The following is a 24,092-nucleotide window of genomic DNA, read 5'->3' as shown; positions in this document are numbered from 1 at the left end:
GGAAAAATATCCTCGGGTGAGGATTAAGAAAAAAGGCTTCCCTTTTATCTCATATCCCCTGTCTGCGCTTTCAGCAATAGCCATTATTAAAAGTTTTTGTATCTTTTTCAGGAAAAAATATCTATATATACACAATTCTATTGAATGATGATGTCTGTTTAAACACATCTTCCACTTTCATATAAATCAACATACCACTTTTTCTTGCTATTTATCCTTATATTTTTAATGTATAAGAATAAAGAGAAATGTAGTGGGATAATTTTCCACTTTACATAGAAAAATTTTTCCTCCTTTCTATTTCATGTGTCATATTTGAACTTTTTATTGGAAGGTACAATATATTAAAACATTCAGCTTAAGATGTTGACAACAATGGCAGTAATAATAATAACAGCTAACTTTCAGAAGCCTGTACTACTTGATATTAGCTTTGCTAATCATTTTACGATGATCTCACTTAGTTCTTTCAACAAATCTCAATATAATTAGCATTATTCCTTTCCTAATACAGATAAGGAAATTGACTTAGAGACATTACTTAAGACATAACTTGCCCGCATAACTAACTTGTTTTAATGATTCCTTCTTCCCCTTTCCTTTCACAAAATTCTCCATATAGCCATTCAGTTTATAGTCCCCAACTCTTCACTGTAAAATCTCAGGGATGTAAGCCTTCAAGAGCTAAAGACCCATAGGGTGTGGCTAGGACCATTTAGAATCTAATTCTTTACGTTCAAAAGATACCCATTTTGAATTTATAGGAAAAAAAAAGTCTGTTTTCATAACCTAAAATATGTTTTTCTAGAAGGACATATCTATTTATATATATAAAAGCCTAAGTGACCAGCCGACCAGCCAACTGGCCAACCAGCCAGTAGCTATGACATGCAATGACCACCAGGAGGCAGATGCTCAATGCAGGAGCTGCCGAGCGACAACAACTTTGCAGGGTGCCCTCTCGCATGCACTTTGGGACCCCTCGGGAGATGTTGGACTGCTGGTTTCAGCCCAGTCCCCACTGGCCAGGCTTAGAAACCCCACAGGTACATGAATCCATGCACTGGGCCTCTAGTAATAAAATATTAAGCTAAGGTTGATATCCAACATCCCAACACTCAAAAATCATACACAATTAAAACCAGGAAGAATCTTTAGTTACAGTTCCTTCTTATCACTATTTTATTTTTTATACATCCATTTATTTCTGTATATCAGTGACTTTTGATACTGGAAACATTTCTCTTTATGAATTGGCTATCTTGAATCATACTTGAGATATATTATATTTTATTTTTTTACATTTTTATTGAATTTATTGGCATGACATTGCTTAATAAAATGATACAGGTTTCAGGTGTACAATTCTATAATATACCATCTGTATATTGCATTTTGTGTTCACCACTCCAAGTAAAGTCTCCTTCTATCACCATTTATCCCCCCATACTCTCTTCTATGTTCCCTAACTACCCTTTTCCTCTTGTAACCACCATGCTGCTGTCTGTGTCTGAGTCTTTTTTAAATTTAATTTTATTGTTTTTTTCATCACCATTTATCCCCCATATATCCTCTTCCAATTCCACACACCACCTTCACCCTCACAATCACCACACTGTTGTCTGTGTCCGTGAGTTCTTTCTCTCTTTATTTTCTCAATCCCTCCATCCTCCTAACACCCCCACCCCCACTAGAGTTGTCTTCCTATTCTCTGTGAGTCTGTCTCCATTTTGCTTGTTAGTTTATTTTGTTCATTAGATTCCACATATGCATGAAATCACATGGTACTTATCTTTCTCTGACTGGCTTATTTCACTTAGCATAATGTTCTTCAGGTCCATCCATGCTGTCACAAAGGATAAAATTATCTTCCTTTTTATGGCAGAGTAGTATTCCATTATATAAATGTACCATAGCTGTTTTATTCACTCATTGACTGATGGCCACTTGGCTTCCAAATCTTGGCTATTATAAATAATGCTGCAGTGAACATAAGGGTGCATCTATTCTTTCAAATTAGTGTTTCATGTTTCTTCAGGTTCCCAGAAGTGGAATTTCTGGGACATAAGGCGGTTCTAATTTTAGTTTTTTGAGGTAACTCTATACTGCTTTTTTCCACAGCAATTGCACCAATCTGCATTCCTACCAACAGTACATGAGGGTTCCCTTTTCTCCACATCCTTACTAACACTTACTGTTTGTTGATTTATTGATGATAGTCATTCCAATAGGTGTGAGGTGATAATCTCATTGTTGTTTTAATTTGCATTTCTCTGATGATTAGTGATGTTGAGAATATTTTCAAATATATTTTGGCCATTTATTTGTTCTCTTTGTAAAAGTGTCTATTTAATGTCCTTAGCCCATTGTTTTTAAATCCTTACCCAAAGATATTTTTATTGATTTTAGAGAGAGGACATTGAAGAAGACACAAATAAGAGAAAGCATATACCATGTTCATGGATAGGAAGAATTAACATCATTAAATGCCCATACTACTCAAAGTAATCTATAAACTCAATGTAATTCCTCTCAAGATACCAATGGCATATTTTACAGAACTACAACAAATATTCCAAAAATTTGTATGGAACCACAAGACACGAGTAGCCATAGTAATCTTGAGGAAACAAACAAAGTTGGAGGAATCACACTACCTGATATTAAACTATACTGCATGGACATAGTAATAAAAACAGCATGGTACTGGCATAAACACAACAAAAACAACAGCTGTATAGATGAATGGAACAGAATAGAGAGCCCATACACCTATGCCTCTCTGGTCAATTGATATTTGACAAAGGAGGCAAAAACATACAATCTGGGAAATATAATCTATTCATTAAATGGTACTGGGAAAATTGGACAGATAAAAAATGAAGGCTATCACTTTATAGGTAACTAAAATGTAGCATTAATTATCAATTTATTATCCTTCCATACTGATCTCCAAGATGAAAGCGACATCAGAATATCTCTGCCTGGAGTAGGGAATACATGTAAAGCATCCCAGACAGAAAAGTGGCTATAACGTATTGTATTATCAGACACAGTGGTCTCTGAGTCTTCCCCAAAAGTAGCAAATCAAAATCAAGGAACTAGCTTTTTCTTTCAACAGTTCAATCCTGTTTTGTTATTACCATTGTGGGCTAACTTTCTATGATGACAGGAACTCTTGGATGAGTGTTCTTATCACAGCTATTAATTCACCCTTTAGTCCTTCCTTCTGTAGACCTTAACCCCTCCTCACAGGACCTGTATTCTATAAGGTTTAATCTCTGAACCAAATTAAACTTCTCTAAATCTTTATTTAGAATATGAAGACTAAAATGAAATGTAATTCTGTACTCTCATGAAGTTGGTTCCATGTTGAATAGGGGAGAAGTGTTAATGCTTGCCTCTATTGTGTTTTTATTTTATTTCTATGGCTCAATTATTTCATTTATGCTCTACAGTGAGTGGGAATCTCAATCTGCAAAATGTTACATGGCTATCTCTAAATCTAGCATAGTGATGAAGACAAAAGAAAAACAGCCCTGACCAGTTTGGCTCAGTGGCTAGAGCGTTGGCCTGTGGACTGAAGGGTCCCAGGTTCGATTCCGGTCAGGCGCATATGCCTTGGTTGCGGGCACATCCCCAGTGTGGGGTGTGCAGGAGGCGGCTGATCGATGTTTCTCTCTCATCAATGTTTCTAGCTCTCTATCCTTCTCCCTTCCTCTCTGTAAAAAATCAATAAAATATATATTTTTTAAAAAAAGAAAAACAAACAGCTCTAGCCCATTCATTCAGGGATAGAGATTCAGCCTATGGACTGAAGGGTCCCAGGTTCGATTCTGGTCAAGGGCACATACCTTGGTTGCAAGCTCAGTGGAGATCCCCAGCCCTAATGCAACCAATTGACACACTGATGTTTCCTTGTCTCTTTCTCTCCCACTCCCACTCTCTCTAAAAATCAATGGAAAAATATCTTTGGGTCATAACTAACCAACAAAATAAAAAAGAACAAATAATCCAAAAAAGGGACAATGTAAAGGTCACTTTTACTTGGCAGTGGAATAAAATCACGCAATACTCATAATCACATGGAAGCTCACTAGCCTAATATCATCATTGAACAAACAAAAAACAGAACAGAAACATGAAGTGACTAACCAAAATCCCTCAGTTGCTGACAAAGGTGGAACTGAAACGTAGGGCGTATCTTCCCTCTCTTGTCTTCTATATCACTCTGACATTGATCACTGGCAGTCATACCTCACTGAGTAGGAAAGTTCCTGGTCACTGTTAACTCCACAATGATCCTGATTACTGTTGTTGACTCAACAATGATAAACCAACACACACTATTAAATGCTTTCTGTTTAATCACTAAATAATAAAGTTAGTGGGGTGTATGGACTGTTTGCATGGGGCCTATTTTCTTAACTGCTTTGTCATTTTATTTTATAATTTGTGAAGCAACTATATTTAACAATGCAATTATGTGGTTAACAAGTACACACTGGTTCTATTGTGAGAATCAATGTTATTTTTTTAAAAGTTAGTGGTACATTCTGTATCCTGCAAACATCTAAAGAGAAAAAGCTAATAGATTGTGTAATACTCCCAGAAGGCAAAGTAAATAACCAACAAAAGAGTAAAGTAAAAGATGATCTTATGTTTAAATTATTCCTGGGCTTTGTTCGATGGTTTCTTGGTTTTTTTGTAGGTAGGGAGGATTGCTTTTTTTTTTTTTAATTTTTATTTCCACCTGCCCTTCCTATAAAAAAAACTCATTTAGAACCTCAGCCTTTTGACTACTACATACTGCTGTGGAAAATTTAATTATTCTACAGTTATCCTACCTATTTCTCTTATGGAAAAATCTCTAAATTTATATTTAGAAAATGACCTGGGGGGAAAAAAAGAAGATAAAATTTAAAAGTTGTCAAATTGAAATATCAATACTTCATCTGCTATTAACCAGACTGAGATTGAAACTATTGAAAAAAAGTCATGTATATTGGGTAATTTGCTCACACTACTTTTGATGTTTGTTTTCCCATTAAAGGATTAAGTTCAGAAGGATGGCATTCCAAACACTGGAGACTGTGCTCGAAAAAGAAATATAATAATACTCATTATTTGTTAGTTGCTGAATTGGGGCTTTGTGCCCAAACAGGCATGCTTCTCATAAATGTGCCTAACTTGATAAGAAAGGTATAACGTACATTTCCAATGTAATTTTATTTTTTTAAGAAAAAAATCCACAAATCATGAAGAAAGCAATTAAATTCATATATTTATTTTAATAAAAGGACAAGCCAAGTCTAGGCTCTTAGTAAGTGGGGTCTAACGTTTAGGGGCAGATGCCCTGGGGAGAAGGGATAGGAAGGTAGGATTCGGGGAAAAATCTTACAAAATCTAAGCATAAGGAACAATGCCCCTATCAGTGGTTCCCAACCTGTGGGTCGCGACCCCTTTGGCGGTCGAACAACCCTTTCACAGGGGTCGCCTAAGACCATCCTGAATATCAGATATTTACATTACGATTCATAATAGTCACAACATTACAGTTATGAAGTAGCAACGAAAATAATTTTATGGTTGGGTCACAACATGAGGAACTGTATTTAAAGGGCCAGAAGGTTGAGAACCATTGCCAGTGAGAATGGGATTTAATTGGGTTCTACTAGTTAATAAAACAAGAGAGGGAACCTGTAACGAGGATCAAATATGAAGCTTATGCTGGCCTTGAATAATTCTATTCAGAGGTCTCATGCATGAATCATTGTGTAGTTGATTCCAAACAGATGTAGACAGATCATTGATAGGGCCCAACCAGTTTTATACAGTACATTAAAAGAATGAGAAAGTCCCACTTACTTGACTTTATTTGATAATATCTTTGCCCGGATTACTTTTGATCCATATGCTATAGTGCATTCAAAGTTCTATATTTTAAAAGACTAAAAGTGAGAGTAGATTTTATAATTCAAAAATTTACAATTTTTAAACTTAAAATTGGTTTATAAAAGTATATATTGGTCATTACTTTGCTAAGTGCTACTGTGCATGGAACATAGCAGGTATTCCATAAGTGGGAGCTAACGGTGACAACATGTTAGACTTATATTGGTTCATCTGAACAAGTATTTTTATAACATATTAGAAAAATACTAGAATTTCTCTGCAGAAATTCAGGAGACAACTTGAGTCGCAGACCATAGAAGTAAAAGTTTACTAACAAGGTAGTCTATGGAAAATAACAGAATAAAACCATGAAATAGAAGTTAAAATTCAGAACAACTGGGAAGGATCCAAAATTTTAAAAAAAGTAATCAAGACTTAAAATAAAAAGTTTTAAGAATTAAGACTATTTTTCCCAGAGAAGAGCTCTATGTGATCTTGTTGACCAATGTCACCCCAATACTTTAAAAAAATGCACTGCTGAACCTTAAAATAAAAGACAGCCAAAAGACTTAAACCATTAAGGTTTTACCTATCAAATACTATCAACTAATAAGATAATATGATAAATCCAATTCTGCACTGTTTTTTGATTTTGTTTTTTTATCAGTATCGGCCTGTTTCTTAAAATTATATGTTACCTTTAAAAGTATAAAGTTTACTTTTTTATATATATTTTTATTGATTTCAGAGATGAAGGAGGGGAGATAGAAACATCAATGATGAATGAGAATCATTGATTGGCTGCCTCCTGCACACCCCCCATTGGGGATCAAGCCTGCATGTTGCCGGACCTGGAATCGAACCATGACCTGCTGGTTCATAGGTCCACACTCAACCACTGAGCCACACCAGCCGGGCTAAGGTTTACTTTTTAGTAAAAATAAAATCATCTCATTATTCTCAGGTTTGTGTCTGAAACATTAAAATGCTCTGATAGAAAACACATTTGCAAACATCACACCAGATTTTCTCCATATTATCTCTAAATTTTATTGTTAACAGCTTTCAAGGCATGGCCTACAATACACACGTATTTTCTGTGTCACAAATATAATAATATTGGCTGCATGACTGATCAACTTGCTCAAGAAATATTTTCTACACTATTTTTTGCCATACTTAGAAAAAGCCCTGATCCACAGGTTTAATCTAAGAATTAAAAACAGGATAAATAAAAGACTACCAGCAATTTACTGCCTATTGAGAATGTGTTCCTTTATCTTATAAAAACTTAGTTTTAAAAATAAACTAATTTAAATAAAATTTTTTATGTCTCTAGAATATCTTACACTTAATGTTTAATGTCTATGGAAGCTCTAGAGAATGCAGTTATTCGAGTTTTTATTTTATATGAACCAGGATTGGCACCTGGAGGAAAAGTAGACTGACTTTATATTCCATTTCTTCTTCTATTGCATTGCATAGCTTGAGCAGAATATGTCAAACGCTTTATTGTTTTTGTTTATTTTAAGGACCATAATTCGAGAGGTTTATCATCCTCTAATTAAAGTCCTAAAAGAAATTGAGAGATAGTCTCAATCTACAGATTTCTTAGTCACTTGTGAATAAATGTTGCAGCTTTTAAATAGGCTTCATTAATAACCAACACTTCTAATTTTAACTAATGCATTTATTTAATCATCATATATGTACTTAGGACATACTATAGAGTCAATGAGTAGAAAAAAAAGATTAGGAAAAGAGCTCTTGCCTCTAGGAACACAAAAATCCTCTTAGAGAGAATGACAAGATGAATAGGTAATAGACAATAAAGGAAATTAGTTCTGGAACTACAGAGGATGGACAGTTTAGGGAGCTAAGGGGAGTTTCTGGAGGAGGTGACATAAAAATTGTGTTCTAAAAGATGGGAATGCTAGTTATTTTTTTCAGATAAAGGAAGGGTGATAACGGATGGTGTGAAGGAGGCAGTTCTAGAATAAGTCAGTGACATGAATAACAACCGAGGAACAACAAGGCTATGGCTCACTCAGAAGTAGGGCTGGAGCATGGAATTTCAAGAAAGACTGTGTTAAAAAATAGAAGAAGCACCTTAAATGCTATGATAGGAAGTTTGTATTTTATCCTTACTCTAGCAGGGACTCTTTGAAGTATTTTAAGCAGATTAGTTACAAGATTCTACTCACATCATGTCACATCTATTTGATGGCAAAGGGGAGAAGAGATTGGAAGGGGAGCTAGACTGAAGTTTGAGAAATCTGTTAGATTGTATTTATTTTTCTCACTTTCTTAGATTATTATGATCATTGTGCTCTATCTTATTCTGAATCTAGAGTCCACATAAGTCTTAAGCACATGCACTTTTCCACTCCTAAAAAACCTCTGGCTAACTTATACTGATGACCTAAAGCAACAATATGCTTCACACATTCTGAACTACAGCCTACAAGATGTCTTGTTTTTAGCTTTAAGTTTACCTTTAAATTTAGATTTAAAACTCAGAATTGCAATGCAGTGATGTTTCATTATCAGATGAAAATGGCATCATAATGAATATAACACTAATAATTAATGGATAAAGTCTGGGAGTTTGTGAATGACTCATTTGTTTGATCAAGTGAGTAGATTCAAAATTATGCCCAATAAATAATATAACATCATTCTCATTAATATTCCATTTTTTATCGGTGGAAAAAAAGGTGGCATGGGAAGAGCTATAGCTGGCAATTTTATAACTTTGAGACAATTTGGGGTCTCTTTTATCTAAATACTCCTGGGACTAAAATTGTTTTTTTTATATAATCATTATTACTTGAATAATATAACAATGTATGGAGAGCTTATTATTATTATTATTATTATTATTATTGATTTCACAGAGAGGAAGGGAGAGGGGACAGAGAGATAGAAACATCAATGATGAGAGAGAATCATTGACTGGCTGACTCCTGCAACACCCACCACTGGGGATCAAGCTCTCAACTCGGGCATGTGCCCTGACAAGGAATAGAAGTATGACCTCCTGGTTCATGGGTCAATGCTCAATCACTGAGCCACACCAATCTGGCTGGAGAGCTTATTATTTGACAATCAAACCACTGATTGAGCTTCATATGTATTAATTTATTTAATCTTCCCTAAAACCCTAAGGCACTATTATCCCTATTGCAAAGATTAGAACGTAAGAGGGCTTGATCACGTTGCCCAATGTCACTTGGGTGGAGGGTTGAAAGTAGAGACACAGGTTTAAAAACCACACAATTTGACTCCAGAAGTCATATTCTCAAGCTCTAATCTATAACAAAAAGTAAACAAAACACAATAAAACAAACACTTAAAGAATTCTTAAAACTGTAATGAACCAGCTCTAGGCCTCAATCCTCAGGCCACCCTCCTAGCACTGACATAAGCACAGATATCTAATTTCAATAGGAAATGTTTAAAAGCTGTCTGTTTCTTCAACCAACAGCATTTTAGTAATAAATTAAAAGGTCTAATGTGTGGGATTATGTAATTTCTAGTGACGCTCAATAAAATCATTTTCATTTTTAATAAAAAAATAATTGGGATCATCATTTAAATTATTTTTTCTTAATTTGGAGTGAAGTAAAAGTTGTTGATTACCATAGATTCAAATCTATGCAAAATGTTCTTAATTGATGTATAATTTTTAAAGCTAGAATTTTTAAGCTGCAAATATATTAAGAATCATATGGTACAATACACCCATGAAAAGAATTAAATCTCATAAAATGTAAATGAATTGTCAGAGTCACACAGGTCAAGCATATCAACTTAGATTGAAAATATAACTGAATATATCTAAATCAAGGGGATATTTGGAGAAAAACACAAATAGGGAGTTCAATTAGTATGGCTCAGTGATTGAGTGTCAACCCATGAAGTCAGAATTCAGGACCCATACAGGAGGCAGCTGATGTTTCTCTGTCATCATTGCTGTTTCCATCTCTTTTCCTATCCCTTCCTCTCTCTGAAATCAATAAAAAACATATTTAAAAAGAAAAAAGAAAATCAGGGAAAGATGTGAGTATAGACTATTTCCACAGAGAAATTTTTAATCATTTGATTAAAAATCTAGGCAGAGTAATTGAGAAAAATGCCAGATATTTTTTCTCATATTCAAATATATAACTGTTTTCATTTAATAGTACCAAAAAAGTAATATAAAGTAGTCATTATTTTATCATTGTAAATAAATTCTGCTCTCCTTTGATGCCTTGCTGTATTAGAGCGAAGTATGCTTCTCAAGAGCATACATACTTTTAACTTCTAGCAATTTATTATCTAAAGGGTACAAAGAGCTAAGAGCTAGGGTTTTAAGACATGTATTGTTTGTAGAAGCATTTTTGAATCAGATTAATAAGAGAATATTGTTCAATTTCTAAAATATCATTAATGTTATAATTATATTCTTAATAATAATTAGAGAAGATCGTAATATACAGAAGCATCTTACAGTGGACATAAAAGAAAGTGGTTGATCTTGTGCTATTGAATTATAGCTCAGAAAATGGACCTTGTATTTAAAAATCATAATTTTATCATCAAAATGACTATTATAATAATTATAAAATTTTTCTCTAAGATTGAATGTCTTTGAAATCTAGAAAAACATATACAATACCAATTTCTAAGAGTATTATTGTAAATTACATGTCCGTATAGTTTTAAAATGTGTGTTTTATTCTTAATGGTTTCTGTTTGAGGGAATTACATTTTAAGGCTGTAATTTTAAATTTGTGGTTTTCTTTTGTTTTCCTTGAGTACATAAAGCTGAAAAGTTATTTGACTGACACTGGGACTTTGAAAAATCCTAATAATAACATCAATTCCAATTTTGTTTTGTTTTGTTGTTTGTTTGTTTCTTTTTATCCTTACCTGAAGATATTTTTTCCATTGATTTCTAGAGAGAGTGGAAAGGAGGGAGAAGGGGAGAGAGAAATGGAAGGGAGGAAGAAGGGGGTGAGAGAAAGTAACATCCACAATGTGAGAGAGACTCATTAGTTGGTTGCCTCCCACATGCACCCCTACTGGCACTGGGCAACCTGTAACATTCCCCCTGACCAGTAATCGAACTCAAGACCTTTTGCTCCATGGGATGCTCTAATCACTGAGCAAAACCAACCAGGGCTCCAGTTTTGTTCTTGAAAGCCAAAAATGTACTTACATGGAACTTAAATATATCTTCCAATCAGTAAAATGATGTATTTCATATATTTTCTGATATGAATAAACTAACATTATAATATTATAATTCCTGAAATAATGTGGTTCATAATAATTATTATTGGTTGAGAGTTCACTATGTGCCATGTACTGAGAAATGCACTATCCACTCATTACTTTTTGAATATTCATATTCAATGAACTTGGTAATATTGGTATGATCATTTTACAAAATAAGAAAATATAGTCAAGAGCTAAAAATCAAATTAATATTTCAAACTAATAATCCATAGCCCAAGCTCTTTAGCTCTGTATAATGAAATCTGTGCTCTATATTGATAATCTGTGAAATATGTGAGCATTGACAGTCTATAAAAATTAAGTAGAGAATTATTTTTTTAAATATCATCGAGCTATAGCCATACTGTCTACAATAAAATCACTACTCAGCCAGTTCAAAAACTTTGTAACTAAACATTTTGGAACAATTCTAAAAAATGATAACCTATAGTTCATACCCTGACACTCTACATTTTTTTGTCATTTATTTTAGTAAGAAGACATATTTCTAATCAGCAAAGGGAAAATACAGCTGAGTAGATGCAAGTTTTGTTTTAAAAAACAGGTACTCCTTTACCTAGTATGAAAAGAAAAGCAAATTACTTTATACTAAATAGTCATTTCTAAAAAGAAAAATTTTATTTGAGAACTAATTTACCATCTACTGGGGTTGGGTTCAGTAGGGGATTAATCCAACAGGATGAATTCAAATCTATATTACATTTTACTCTTGGAGCTGATAGCAAGAGTATTATTCATATTGTAATACTATAAAAATATAAAACCTCTGTCTTATAACAAATATAAGTGTTTTTTTTTTTAAAGTATCATATTGCCCTATCCAGTTTGGCTCAATGGATAGAGCATTGGCCTATGGACTGAAGGGTCCAGGTTTGATTCTGGTCAAGGGCACATGCTCAGGTTGCGGGCTTGATCCCCAGCAGGGGGCGTGCAGGAGGCAGCCAATCAATGATTCTCTGTCATCATTGATGTTTTAATCTCTCTATTCCTCTCCCTTCCTCTTTCTGAAAAGTATATATATGAAAAGTATCATATTTATCATCCAGGTAGAGAAAATGCTTGCAAAATAAAGTACAAATCCCACCAGTTTGAACATTTAAAAGTAAATGCTAGGCAGAAACTTATTTATTCACAAAATTATAATATGTGCATATGTACTGATATGAATTCCTTTATGAATAGTTGTTGCTTTGTTTTAAAAATATATCCTCAGCATATACTTGTTAAAACAAATATTTTTCTCCTTTCCATAATAGATCCAAAAATTACAAGGTGAAACATATTCAATGGCACTAATGATTTTTATAAATTAATAGATGATAGTACTTTTTATCAGCTCATAAACAGTTTTGACAAGTTGATTAAACTTGTTAGAAAAAATTGCTCAAAATATGATTATTTAAAAATGACTGAAGTCTGTTTAGTAAAAACTATTATGCGGGGTTATGTGACCACCCCCACAATGTATATTGTACAGTGAACCAACAAAAATAAAGGCACCCCAACATACTTTTGTTGGAACTTTTAAAAGATACATACTCTTTTTATGGAGACATAATTGACAGGTTACATTGTATTAGTTTTAGGTGTAAAACATAATGATTGATGTATGTATATGGTACAAAATGATTACCACAATAAGTTAGTTAATATCCATCACTACACATAGTTACATTTTTTCCTTGTGATGAGAACTTTTAAGTTCTACTCCTTTACCAACTTTCAATTATATAATAAAGTACATACTCTTTGAACTGTAATTTTAGAAGTTCTTTCTAAAGGAATAATTAGACATATTTTTTAATTCAGCAATTTCACTTCCAGGACATTTTCCTAGCAACATAATTTCACATATGGACAAAAACTTGTATTAGGATATTTACTTCTATATTGTTTGTAATAAAACAAGATTGGAAACTACATTTCCAAGAACCAAGAAAATGTTTAATTAATTATGGTGCATATTATAAACCCAATACACTGTGTTAAAAAGAGTGCTGATATGGGAAAATTTCCTAATCTCCAAAATGTGTGCTAAGTGGAAAAGGAAGGTACAACATGGTGTGTACAGTATGTTCATTTTTTTAAAGGGGTGAAATGTATGAGTATTTAAATAAGATAAAAGAGATCCTCTTCTGAACCCCTTAACTAATAAATAACTTAGGGAAATTACAGGAAAGTATTTGAACGACTTCAGGGAATACCTAGTTACCCAGAGGAGTTAGAAGCTATTTTCCTTCCCACCTTTGTATCTTCTCTCATACCATTCTCTCAACCCATATCCTTTGCTGGCTTATTCCTCAGTGCATACCTCAGATATCACATCCTGAAAGAACCTTTCAGATTTTTTTCCTAAACTTTAGACCAAATCTGGGCACTTTGATCTAAAATGACCTTTATTTGTTCTTGTAATAGTTAGCAAAACCTCTAGCAAATAATTATAGAATTAGTTAATTGACTTTTGTTTCTCAAAGAGAACATAATGTCTTGGAGTGACTAGGAACTAGTTCATTACAGCAATCCTAACAGTATTTATCAGATGCTGTTATATGTGTTGACTTGTTTATTCACATGAGTTTTACTCTTGATTTGGCCAACAGTGTGATCTTAGCAAGTAGCTATGTGATTTTAAAATTCTTTATAGCTCGAAAACCTCGATTCTATGATTCTAGGCCTAAGAACATCATTGTCTCTAAAAACTAGCTAATTTGCTATTGAGTTTTATGTAATCCGTTAACTTGAGGCTATCTCAGCTGTCAAGTAAGAAAACTGAACAAAATGAATGTGTAAGGCACCTTTCTCATTTTTCCAACAACCCCTCTTCTATCACACTTTGGCTTCTGACCATGAATCGAATATTACAATATTATATACCTTTAACCCTTAAGAATCTTCTCTCTCTCTCTCTCTCTCTCTCTCTCTCTCTCTCTCTCTCACACACACACACACACACACACAGAATTTTCCATAATCTGATTCCAGGGGAAGATAAAGTTTGAGAGGAGGTAGGAAACAGTGTTCTTATTGGACACTGCTTGAGCCTCTATAATCTGTCCTATTTCTTGCCCAAGGATGAATATGGGGCTAAGGATCTGCAGTAAGGGTCTTTGCTGCTGCCACACCCCCCATTATTGTTGTGAGAGGTAGACTGGTTGCAAGAATGATTCTCTCTCTCTCTCTCTCTCTCTCTCTCTGTCTGTCTTTATGCACACCTTTTGCAAAGTATTTTTAGTTCCTTCCATTCAATAGGTGGATATGATTTCCCCACCCTTGCTCCTTCCAATAGGTGTGTATGATTTCCCCACCCTTGAACTTGAGCTGGGCTTGGGGTTTGTCTTCACCAACAGAATGTGGCTTCCACCAAGAAAAATAAGCCTAGGGAAGTGTGTGTGTGTGTGTGTGTGAGTGTGTGTGTGTGTGTGTGTGTCTGTGTGTGTGTGTGTATTTGGCTAAGTGACCCACCGTAAAATAAATGTTGACTCACACATGAGCGATACATATAAAGTTCTCACTGACACCAATCACACATGACTCCAGAATGTATCTGAAGACCAGCTATTGGCACAAGGTACCTCTGAAGCTGAAAGAAAGCAGTGTCCATATTTTTGTTGTTTTTATATCATGTTTTTATTATTTTTATATCATGTCTTTATTGTTGTTATATCTTGTTATTAATCAGTCTATCAATCATTTTTTTTGATCAATGCTGTTTTATATCATGTTTTTATTTTTATATCATGTCTTTGTTGTTTTTATATCATGTTGTTTATTTGTTAATCAATTTATATATTATTTTCATATACATTTTACTAATTTTCTTTTATCTCTGACACTTCTATTATAGAGAAAGGGCAAGCAGCGATTTAAAATATTTTGTATTTTAATTTTATAGTACTATATTATATATACTATTTTGACATGTAATTTTTGCAGTAATGTAATTACCACATGAATCTTTCTTCTAATTAATTTCCTTTCAATGTGCACGAATCCGTGTACTGGGCCACTAGTGAGAAAATAAAAGACCATGAAGAAGAATCAATTTTCCCTGAACAACCACCAGCCAACTCCCAGAAGTAAAGCTTCCTCGGCTGAACCACAGCAGACTAGTAGAATGAAGACATCTAGCTAAAATCAGAAAATCATCCAAGACTAAACTGCCCAGACTAAACTGCCAACCTTCACAATAATGTACTACATAAAATGTTTGCTGATTTAAACCACTATGTTTTAGAGTGCTTTATTATGCTGCATAATTAACTGATACACTATGGTTCAAGAACTTAATAATAGTAGTGAGACCTCTTCTTATGTTTTTTGTTTGATTTGAAGCTAGGTAAATTCCATACCCAGAAACTTCCCAACTATCAGGGAAAATCCTTGGGAATATACTGACATGAGTTTTAGCCACAAAGGACAATACCTTCTCCCTTTTTCTTCCCTATTAACTAGGACAATACTATGGCATCCTTTCTCTAGCTTGTGTGCTTAGATAATACCCACTCACCATTCCTTATCTCCATCCATTGTTTGGGTTTTCTGAGTAACTGAGACACTCAGAGATAACCGAACCAAATAACACATGGGTGCCTAATTAGAAAGAGTCAGTCTTGGCACCAACTGTTCTAGAACCCCAAAATCAGGGCATCATTTCCGATACAATTGTAGCTTACATGGACAGACAGACGTAGGACTCCCATTAATTTTATAGACATCCCTGTAATTCTTTTCATCCAAATTTATAGTAAGCTGCTGAGAAACCTTACAGAAGAACAGAATGGCAATTGTGCAATTGGCTGAGAAAGGATTTCAAGATCACACTGCAAAAGCCCTTCCTAGATATTCCATAGCTAAGTATAGCTCCCAGGTGAATTTCAACCACCATGATTCTCTTGGCATCGCAGGTGAATTCGGTTTCCATTCCAAATCATGAGATCCTTAATGTTCCACACCCACTACAATATTCTGGAGTTCCAAGCTATATCCATGTCTCTCTCTTATACTTGATATTAAAGGGACATATAATTCCGATTGTTAGTTCACTGTAGCTGATATTTTCATTTTAAAAGGTTAGAAGCATGCAATGGTCAGGATGAAGAATGAACATCTTATAGTTAAGTACTCTAAGACAGACATATAGACAGGAAAGTCATTAATAATCATGTTAACCATATAATTTGTCATCCAAATTGCACTTCTGAGAGTAAAATAGGGTACAGTTAATAATTGAATCAGGACATCAGGCATAAACCAAGATTGCATTAGATATACCAGGCTGTATGGTTCACTGAGTGATAAAGAGAAAGCTGTATGGAAACAAAAAGGGGGAATCAAGCCAGAGAAACTAGACAGCTATCTAATTTCTAATCCATTCTCCCACAGTTTAGTTGCATTATGCTGTAAAACTATGAATTCTTAGAAAATCACACATAAGCATGTTCATTGAAGTACCTGAACTTCAAAGTCAAATTAAGTAATCTTTTGATTCGAAATTGTTTTGGATTGTGCACAACATTGAGTTCCTCTTAAATGCAATGGATAATGGATAACTGACTTGATAAATAAGAGAAGAAGCACTAAAAGCTAATTTCATTCTTGGAACATATACTGCAATAATGGTTTATGATAATAGGTTACCATGAAACAATTGCTAACTATCACAGCACATTTGGAACTAGTCTTAGCTGAAATATGTATTATATTCCATTTAATAATAAGGTGAAGGGGAGAGAATATAAATTTTGTTATTTAAGTGGAGAAATTAGCTAAGTGAAAATATCAGTAATTCCAAGTATAACACTTTGTACACTATAGGAATACATGATTTATAGTATTTATATGATTTAACCTTATCATGTAGCCTTCTTGACTTTGATCTCCACAGGGAAGAAACAATTCTGACCAAATAAAAAATGAGAAATATAAATGGGCATTTTTCTGGTCTTTTTCATTTCTTATTTTTAAAAAACCTGATATCCAAAAGTAAGAATCAAATAAATATTACTTCCATCAACCACTACTTCAAAGAAAACTTTCTTTAGTATTCTAGTGAGTTAGCTCATTTCTTAATATGCCACATATATTAATGTATAAAAAATGAAATGAAGGGGTCATATATGTGGTGACAAAAGGAGATTTGACTTTGCGTGTTAAACACAATGCAATATACTGATAATATATTATAGAATTGCATACCTAAAACCTATATAATTTTATTAACCAATGTTACCCCAACAGATTTAATTTAAAATTTTAAAGAATGAAATAGTCCTTTGTGAAAACCTAACAATAAAGAATAAAATAGCACTTTGAGAAGAGTTAAATTTAAGTTTATATGCATTCACAGAGATACTCTTTTATCATAGCTGCACTCACATTGCTCTATTACATATTTGAGGTCTATATTGCATATGTCTACTTGAGTTAATGGCTTCAGAGAGCTAGAACTCATTAATGGTGAGCAAACAGAGGTATGTGTTTGAGAAAATAAGACCAAGGTGATTGTAAAGCATTTAAAATACTATATGACAAAACGCTGCCATCTTACACCAAGTAATGCTGACATTGTAGTGTTCAATTTTACAAAGGCCTATGTTTAGTGGCATGAAAATTTGGGGATAAAAGAAAAGGAATATCTTGCCTGCTTTTAATAAAATGATGAAGTGATAATTAAGTGAAATAAAAAGTGTCATTCTAGTAAGACTATAATGAAAGTCCTAATATAGCACATTTTATTTGAAAAGTTCAAATGCCGAATGAGGGAATTACTAATCAGAACCATGCATTACATAAGGAGAAAATTTTACAGATTAGATATTAAAAAGAGCAGGAAAATAACTTTCCCAAGGTCACATCATTCTTATATGGCACAGCTAAAAACTGGACACATACAAGTATGGATAGAATTTTCTGGTAACATTTGCATTGTAAAAGTAGTGTTGATTTTTTAAAATAAGTCAACAGTAGACAAGCATTCTCTTCCAAATTTCTATTTAAAAAAAAAAAAGATATGATAGTTTGAATTTTCTAAAAAGTTTGGAATACAACTTTTGTTACATTTGTCATAAAATCTTTTGGATTTGTATAAAATTGAATACATGAGGAAAGCATTAGCATTTTCTGTGTCCTCTATATTGCACTCTTGACCATGGTGCAAATCAACTTCTTTGCAGGTGTTCATGTAAGGCTTTGTTACATGAATATAGATAGCATCAACTATCACTTTTATCTTGTCCTCGGAGCTATATATGACATTTAAATAGAGGCAGGCTTTCAGGAGGGATGGGTTACACTTATAGGTATTTTTAAGATCTAAAAACGTTCTCCTGGCTCTCTTAACCCAGGAGAGTTGGAGACTAATTCCTCTCCATGACACTTTTTTTTTGAATAGCCCTATTCTAGCCTGGAGGAGTAAGCACAAGATAGTAAAATGAGTTTTAAAAGGTAGGAAAAAAATGGAAAATTAGCAATTGAGGCACACTGACACTTTCTAGTAATAAAACTTATATGAATTAGTGCATCCAGCCTGTCTGAAAGAATTAGAAGAGGACAAGAAAATGACTCTGCCTTGTCCGTATAGGCCTTTTACCTTAGGTAGTCAGAAACAGTTTTGAGCTGAAGATATCTGAGCGAGTAGGTCCTTAGCTCACCCTTCTACTTACACATGAGAAAGCTGAAGCCCAAAAAGGTGAAATGACTTTCTCAATGTGCCTGAAGATAGCTCCTGAACCAAACCTAGAAAAGCAGTTCACTGAAAATAATACCCTATTAAATTGTAATTTTTATTGGATTAAATAAATCACCAAAGAAAAAAAAACATTTACTGGCTACTAAGCAGTTTGCAGTTTTAAAATTAATAAATTTAATAGTCCCACATTATGAAAGGACTTTGATTTCAGTTGATGCTTTCCCCAAGGCCTTCCTGAGATAAACTCATACTTTCTGAACATAACATACGGCTAAGACAAAAAAAAAAAAAAAAAGAGAGAGAGAGAGAGAGAGAGGGAGAAAAACACTTTAAGGGTGTTTATGTCTTGGAGTCAACCTCGTATCAGTGAGCAGTTAAGAAAAAATCCAAAGAGGAGGGCGCACAGATGGACCAAGTGAAGAAACAGTTAACTGCAGTGCCCCACCTCCTTGTTGTAAATAATCAAGGAAAGCCTTTTTAAAAGCAATACAAAATGTCACCACAGGCTGACGCTCTTTCGATAAGAATAATGAGATTCTTTGCTCCCTGCAATGATGTGCACATACTTCACTGCCTTTATAATTCCTCTTTCAGTGTTCCTGGTTCATACATACTTTCCCTTCCCTGCAAAACTGGTAACATGCCATGCCTAAAATATATCAATGACTGGTATGCAGGAGCAGTTAGAACTGTTCCGGAAATGAAGGGCGGCAAGCTGGGAAGTCACTTGGCCCCAGTGACTCAGCGAGCAACCCCACCGGGCTGGGCTCTGCGGAGGGCTGCCAGCAGGCGCACTTGCAACCCAGGACTTCTTCTCGAGTCCGGACTAGGCGCTTTTAGGGCCATAATCCTTTCTGTGAAAGCACACTGGCCGACAGTTTCGCGCAGATGCCAGCCGGGTAAATTCAGGGAAACCGCTGATGTGAGGGGCTGAGGCTCTGACCCCTAGGGGAACCCCGCCTGACGCTCGCGGAAAACGAGAAGAAATGGGTGCGGAGAAGAAACGCGAGCCGGCGCTCCACAGGAACCGCCACGAAGGGGGTCTGAACGCGGAACCTCTCCCCTTTTGGCAGTTCCATGTGCGGAGAAACCTGTCCCACGAGCTGACCCCGCTGGAAATGAATACCAGTGCGACTGCAGGGGAAGGGAAACGGGGCGTGTGGGTGTGTTCCCGGGGTGGGGCTGTAGGTGAGATGACACTCCCCAAGTGGCGAAAGGGTTACACTGGCAGCCAACTGTGGGCGTGAGCATCTTTGCATCTGACGAACTACAGCACCCTCGTTCTCCCTTCTCTCCGCTGGGCTCCAGATTGAGTGCCCTTCCTTCCCACAGCAACACTGGAATCAGGAAAAAGAGAAATCCGCACCGTGCCAAACCTCAGGGGTCTCTCCTCCCGCCTCCCCGGGGTTCCTGCCCGCCCCCCACCTGCTTTACAGCCGACTGAGCTCGCCTTTCACAGCCCCCGCTCCACACCCGGAGCTTGGTCACACACGCCTCTTGCTCCGACCTCAGAACAGCAGGTGAGCTCATGACCTCACCCCGAAATGTAACTTTGAGAAAGAGATCGCGAGAGCCCCCCTCCCCCGCACCACTACCAACCACACACACTCACACACACACACACACACACACACACACACACACAGCTGCAGGTCACACACACTTATGATCCTCAGGTTCTATTCCCCCCCCCCCCCCCCCCCCCCCCCCCGCTTTTCCTGGGAGAGATCCAGAGGCTTTCAAACCTCCTCTTTGGCCCCAACTTGCCAACAACTGAAGGGATGTGCAGAAATTAAAGATGCAAAAAGAAAGCGAGTTTTAATTTGAAAAAAAAAAACACTAAAGAAAGGAATCAAACAAACAGAACCTGAACTAAAAAGGAAGTAGGAGTTGTGCTTGCAACTGTCTATAAAGGGCTAGCGACCTAAACTTCGTATGGGTGAAAAAAATTCCAAAAAAAAAATCCTTAAGTCTAGCAAGAAATAAACCTGCTGCTCTGTCAAGTGAGAGCGAGTAGGAAGAACGCGCTGTGAGGACCAACTCGGTCAGCCGCCCATTGGTCTCCGCATGACAGAGCCAGGGGCAGCCCTAGAGTGGGGCAAGGGATTCCCGTCGAGATATTTTAGGTGTTGGGGGTTTTGCCTTATTTTTTTCTTTTTCCTGAGGCTCAGAACAGAACTGAGATCTGAGGTTGAATCACAAGTCCAGAAAAATTCACAAACCCCACGGGAAGGTTTCACGAACCTGGCTGGGTTCTTCGCCTACCATCATTCCTGAACTCACTCCCCATCCAGACCACGCGGGAGGGGGCGTCCGAACCGCGACGCCAGCTTTCGGGGGACGTGCAGGGAGCTCCTCAAGTACTCTTTCTCTTCTGCCTCTCCCCCCGCCTCGTGGGCTCCTACCACGGGGAAGTTACCGGGGGATTTATCACGAAAAGAAGTAGCGGCAGTCATTGCCTCCGAGCGCTAAGCGAAAGGAAAACTGCCTGGAGCAAAGTGACGTGGACTTTGAGACCACGGATCGTCTGGGGCCAAGAGCTCGCCTCCTGGGCGGGAGCCCCTGGGGGAAAAGGGGGGGCGAGCCGGGCGAATCCAGCTCGCCGGCCCCTGGACCCCCGACCCCGGCCGCACCCGAAGTTCCTGGACATGTACCCAGTGCCCCAGAGGCCGCGCAAACTTCAGCCAACCGGCCGGCCGGCCGAGCCCAAACAGCGGCACAGGTGTCGGAACCCAGGGCCGGTTCTGCGCCCGCTCCGCGCTCCGTTTACCTCCCCGACGCACCTGGGCGCCCTGCCCCGCGGGGCCAGGCCGGGGCGGGGGACCTAAGGGAACTGCCCCGGCTCACGTCGGCCAGGGGGCTACTCGGGGCCTCTGCTCACCTGGCCTGAGGACAGCAGCGGAGATCAAGAGGCAGAAGACCAGACGGCAGGAGGCGGCCGCCTTCGATGCCATATTCCTCCTCCTCCTCCTCCTCGGGAGTCACCGGCGGAGTCCGCGCCGCAGGAGCAGGAGGGGGCGTCGTTCCCTACCCCGCGCTGCCCGCGCGCTCGCGGGTCGGGACGCAGGGGGCAGCCGCTTCTCGCAGACACACCGCCCCCCGGTCTGTGGGCGCTGCACCTTCGGGTCTGCGCTGCACGTAACTTTCCACCGCGCAGTGGCCAACTCCTCCTCCCTCCTTTCAACACTCGCCCTTGGCCCCCTTGGCTGCTTCTTCCCCGGACGGCGACCCTCTCTTCTCGGGAGACACTTGAGCAATTCGGAGAGGTATGCGTGGTTCTTTTTGCCCGGTCTGTTAGGTTCCTTTTCTTGGAATAATAATAACGCTGACGGTAGTGGCAGTGTGCGTAAAAAGCCGGGGCCAGGAAGAAACAGCCGGGGGTGGCAACAGGGGGCAGCGGGCCCAGGCGGTCTCCTCAGGTGGCAGCCGTTGAGGCAGCAATAGCAGCAGCAGGGATAGCAGCGGCGGCAGCAGCACTCGGGGCTGCTCTGAGTGGAGGACTGGAAGGCGCGTGTAAGCGGCCGGTCTCCGCCTCTTCCCCCTCCCCTCCCCTCCCGCCTTCCCAGGACGCTGCTCGGAGCAGGTGGTTGCAGCACCGATCTGCAGCCTAGAGGCGCTGCAGGACCGAGGCGAAGACTCAGTGCCCAGCTCAGAAACTGGCTCCTCCCGGACCCGCCCCCGGCGCCCGCCCGCCAATAGGGAGCGGACGCAGACGCGCCCCGGGTGGGCCCCGGCACCGCCGCTTCCCTTTGGCGCAACCCTCGTGATGAAGCCTCTCGGTGCTCGCTGCTCACCCAGCCCGGTCGCGGTTCAGAAAACCGAATTGCCCTTTTCTTTCCCCGGGACTCGCGTGGCGTTGACTCACTCGTCGGGGACTTTTCGGCGGCGGTGTCGCAGCCTCCTTCTCCCCCGTATGGAGAGCAGTGGGGCAGGGCAGTGGGGGTGGGAAACTCACGGGCTTTGGGTCAGAGGGCGGGAGCGAAGGAGGAAGGGGCTGGGGGTGGCGCCAAGGGGGAAACTCACCTCCGAGGAGTGAACCGAATGGCTGGGGTCGGCCCGGGGCAATTCACTTACTGAGCTGATGTCTACTCCTTCCTCACCCCGTCCTCACAGGCACCCCCTGTCGCACACACCTTTTTTGAAAAAAAGGCAGATGGCTTGAGTGGACTGCCCAATACCAAATAGAAATATTTACTCCTTCCCGGGGGAAATTAAATCAGGAAAGTCTAGAGCGTGCTTCGTCACAAGGATTTTCCCAGTGTCTACAAAAGCCAGCGCGTGCCTCTTTAATTTTGAATTAAGCGGCGATTTTAAGTTACACACAGAAAATCCTCAAGTTATGCAGATTGAAAGCCAAGCCTCTCCTTGTCAGTTCCAGAAAGCCAGGCACCCCAGCAGATGGACAGGCTTCTCGGGCAATTTCTGGAGATTGAACCACCTCCCAGGCGGAACATTGGAAGCGGCGTCGCTTTCAATCAGGCAGAGAGCATGAAGGAATATTTTCCTCCAGAACACCAGGGTGGAGCTGTCGGAGCCCTAAGTGGCTCTAAATCAGGGATGCAGGATCACAACTCTCATCCCCGAAGCTTAATAAAATATTGGTCCCTGAACCACTTTGCCGGGGCATTAAATAGCCTTTCGTGCATCACAGGGTCACCCCTGTGTGAGGCTACTCTCCACCAGAGAATGCCAACTGGTGATCGTCACATACTGTGCTTTCATCAAAAGGCTTGGGATCCCCAGCTACATGCGGGGGAGGGGAGTTTGCTGCAGGAGAAGCTTAATAAAACAAGCACACACAACAATGATCTTTAACTTTTTAAAAAATATTTTTATGGAGGTCAATTTTCAGCTGCAATTTTTTGTCCAAAGCCTACCTATCTTGTCCCTCGGGGTCTCCTTCCATTACAATAGCAACATTCTAGAGTAGAGCTCTTACATTTTTCCTCTCTAAATCAGTAGTTTCTCCCGCTTGGTTTTTAACGTTAATCATTTGCATCTTATGAACCAACAAGAAGGCTAATGCTAGGAGAGGCAAATACTTCATATGTATTCCATTCAGTATTTCATAAACTAAGTTTGACTACATTGCTAGCATTGGGTGGATTCTGTAAAATTCCTATGGGGATTTTTTTTTTTCTTTTAACAGAGGCTCTACATAGCTTGCATTGTAACAAATCATCCAACTATTTATTCTGGATCCCCCACTTTGTCTATCTGAACC

The 24,092-nt window shown here is 38.2% G+C and overlaps 1 protein-coding gene across 2 annotated transcripts in view; it reads right to left on the bottom strand.

Moving 5' to 3' along the window:
- Positions 1–22,353, bottom strand: part of ALCAM (activated leukocyte cell adhesion molecule) — a 211,474-nt gene extending 189,121 nt beyond the window's left edge. Inside the window, exon 1 of one of the 2 annotated variants that reach the window (XM_070406124.1) lies at positions 21,750–22,353. In XM_070406124.1, coding sequence (XP_070262225.1) covers positions 21,750–21,822 — 73 coding nt within the window. In that variant the 5' untranslated portion in view covers positions 21,823–22,353. The remainder of the gene's footprint in view (positions 1–21,749) is intronic. The other variant, XM_070406123.1, reaches the window with a different exon arrangement.
- Between the last annotated feature and the right edge of the window lie 1,739 nt (positions 22,354–24,092).

Source organism: Myotis yumanensis, unplaced genomic scaffold (genome assembly GCF_028538775.1).
Source record: "Myotis yumanensis isolate MYYU_CA2020_CCGP unplaced genomic scaffold, mMyoYum1.0.hap1 SCAF_2, whole genome shotgun sequence".
NCBI classification, from domain to species: domain Eukaryota; kingdom Metazoa; phylum Chordata; class Mammalia; order Chiroptera; family Vespertilionidae; genus Myotis; species Myotis yumanensis.
The sequence above is the reverse complement of the archived record's forward strand: the minus strand, read 5'-3'. Positions and strand labels throughout refer to the sequence as shown.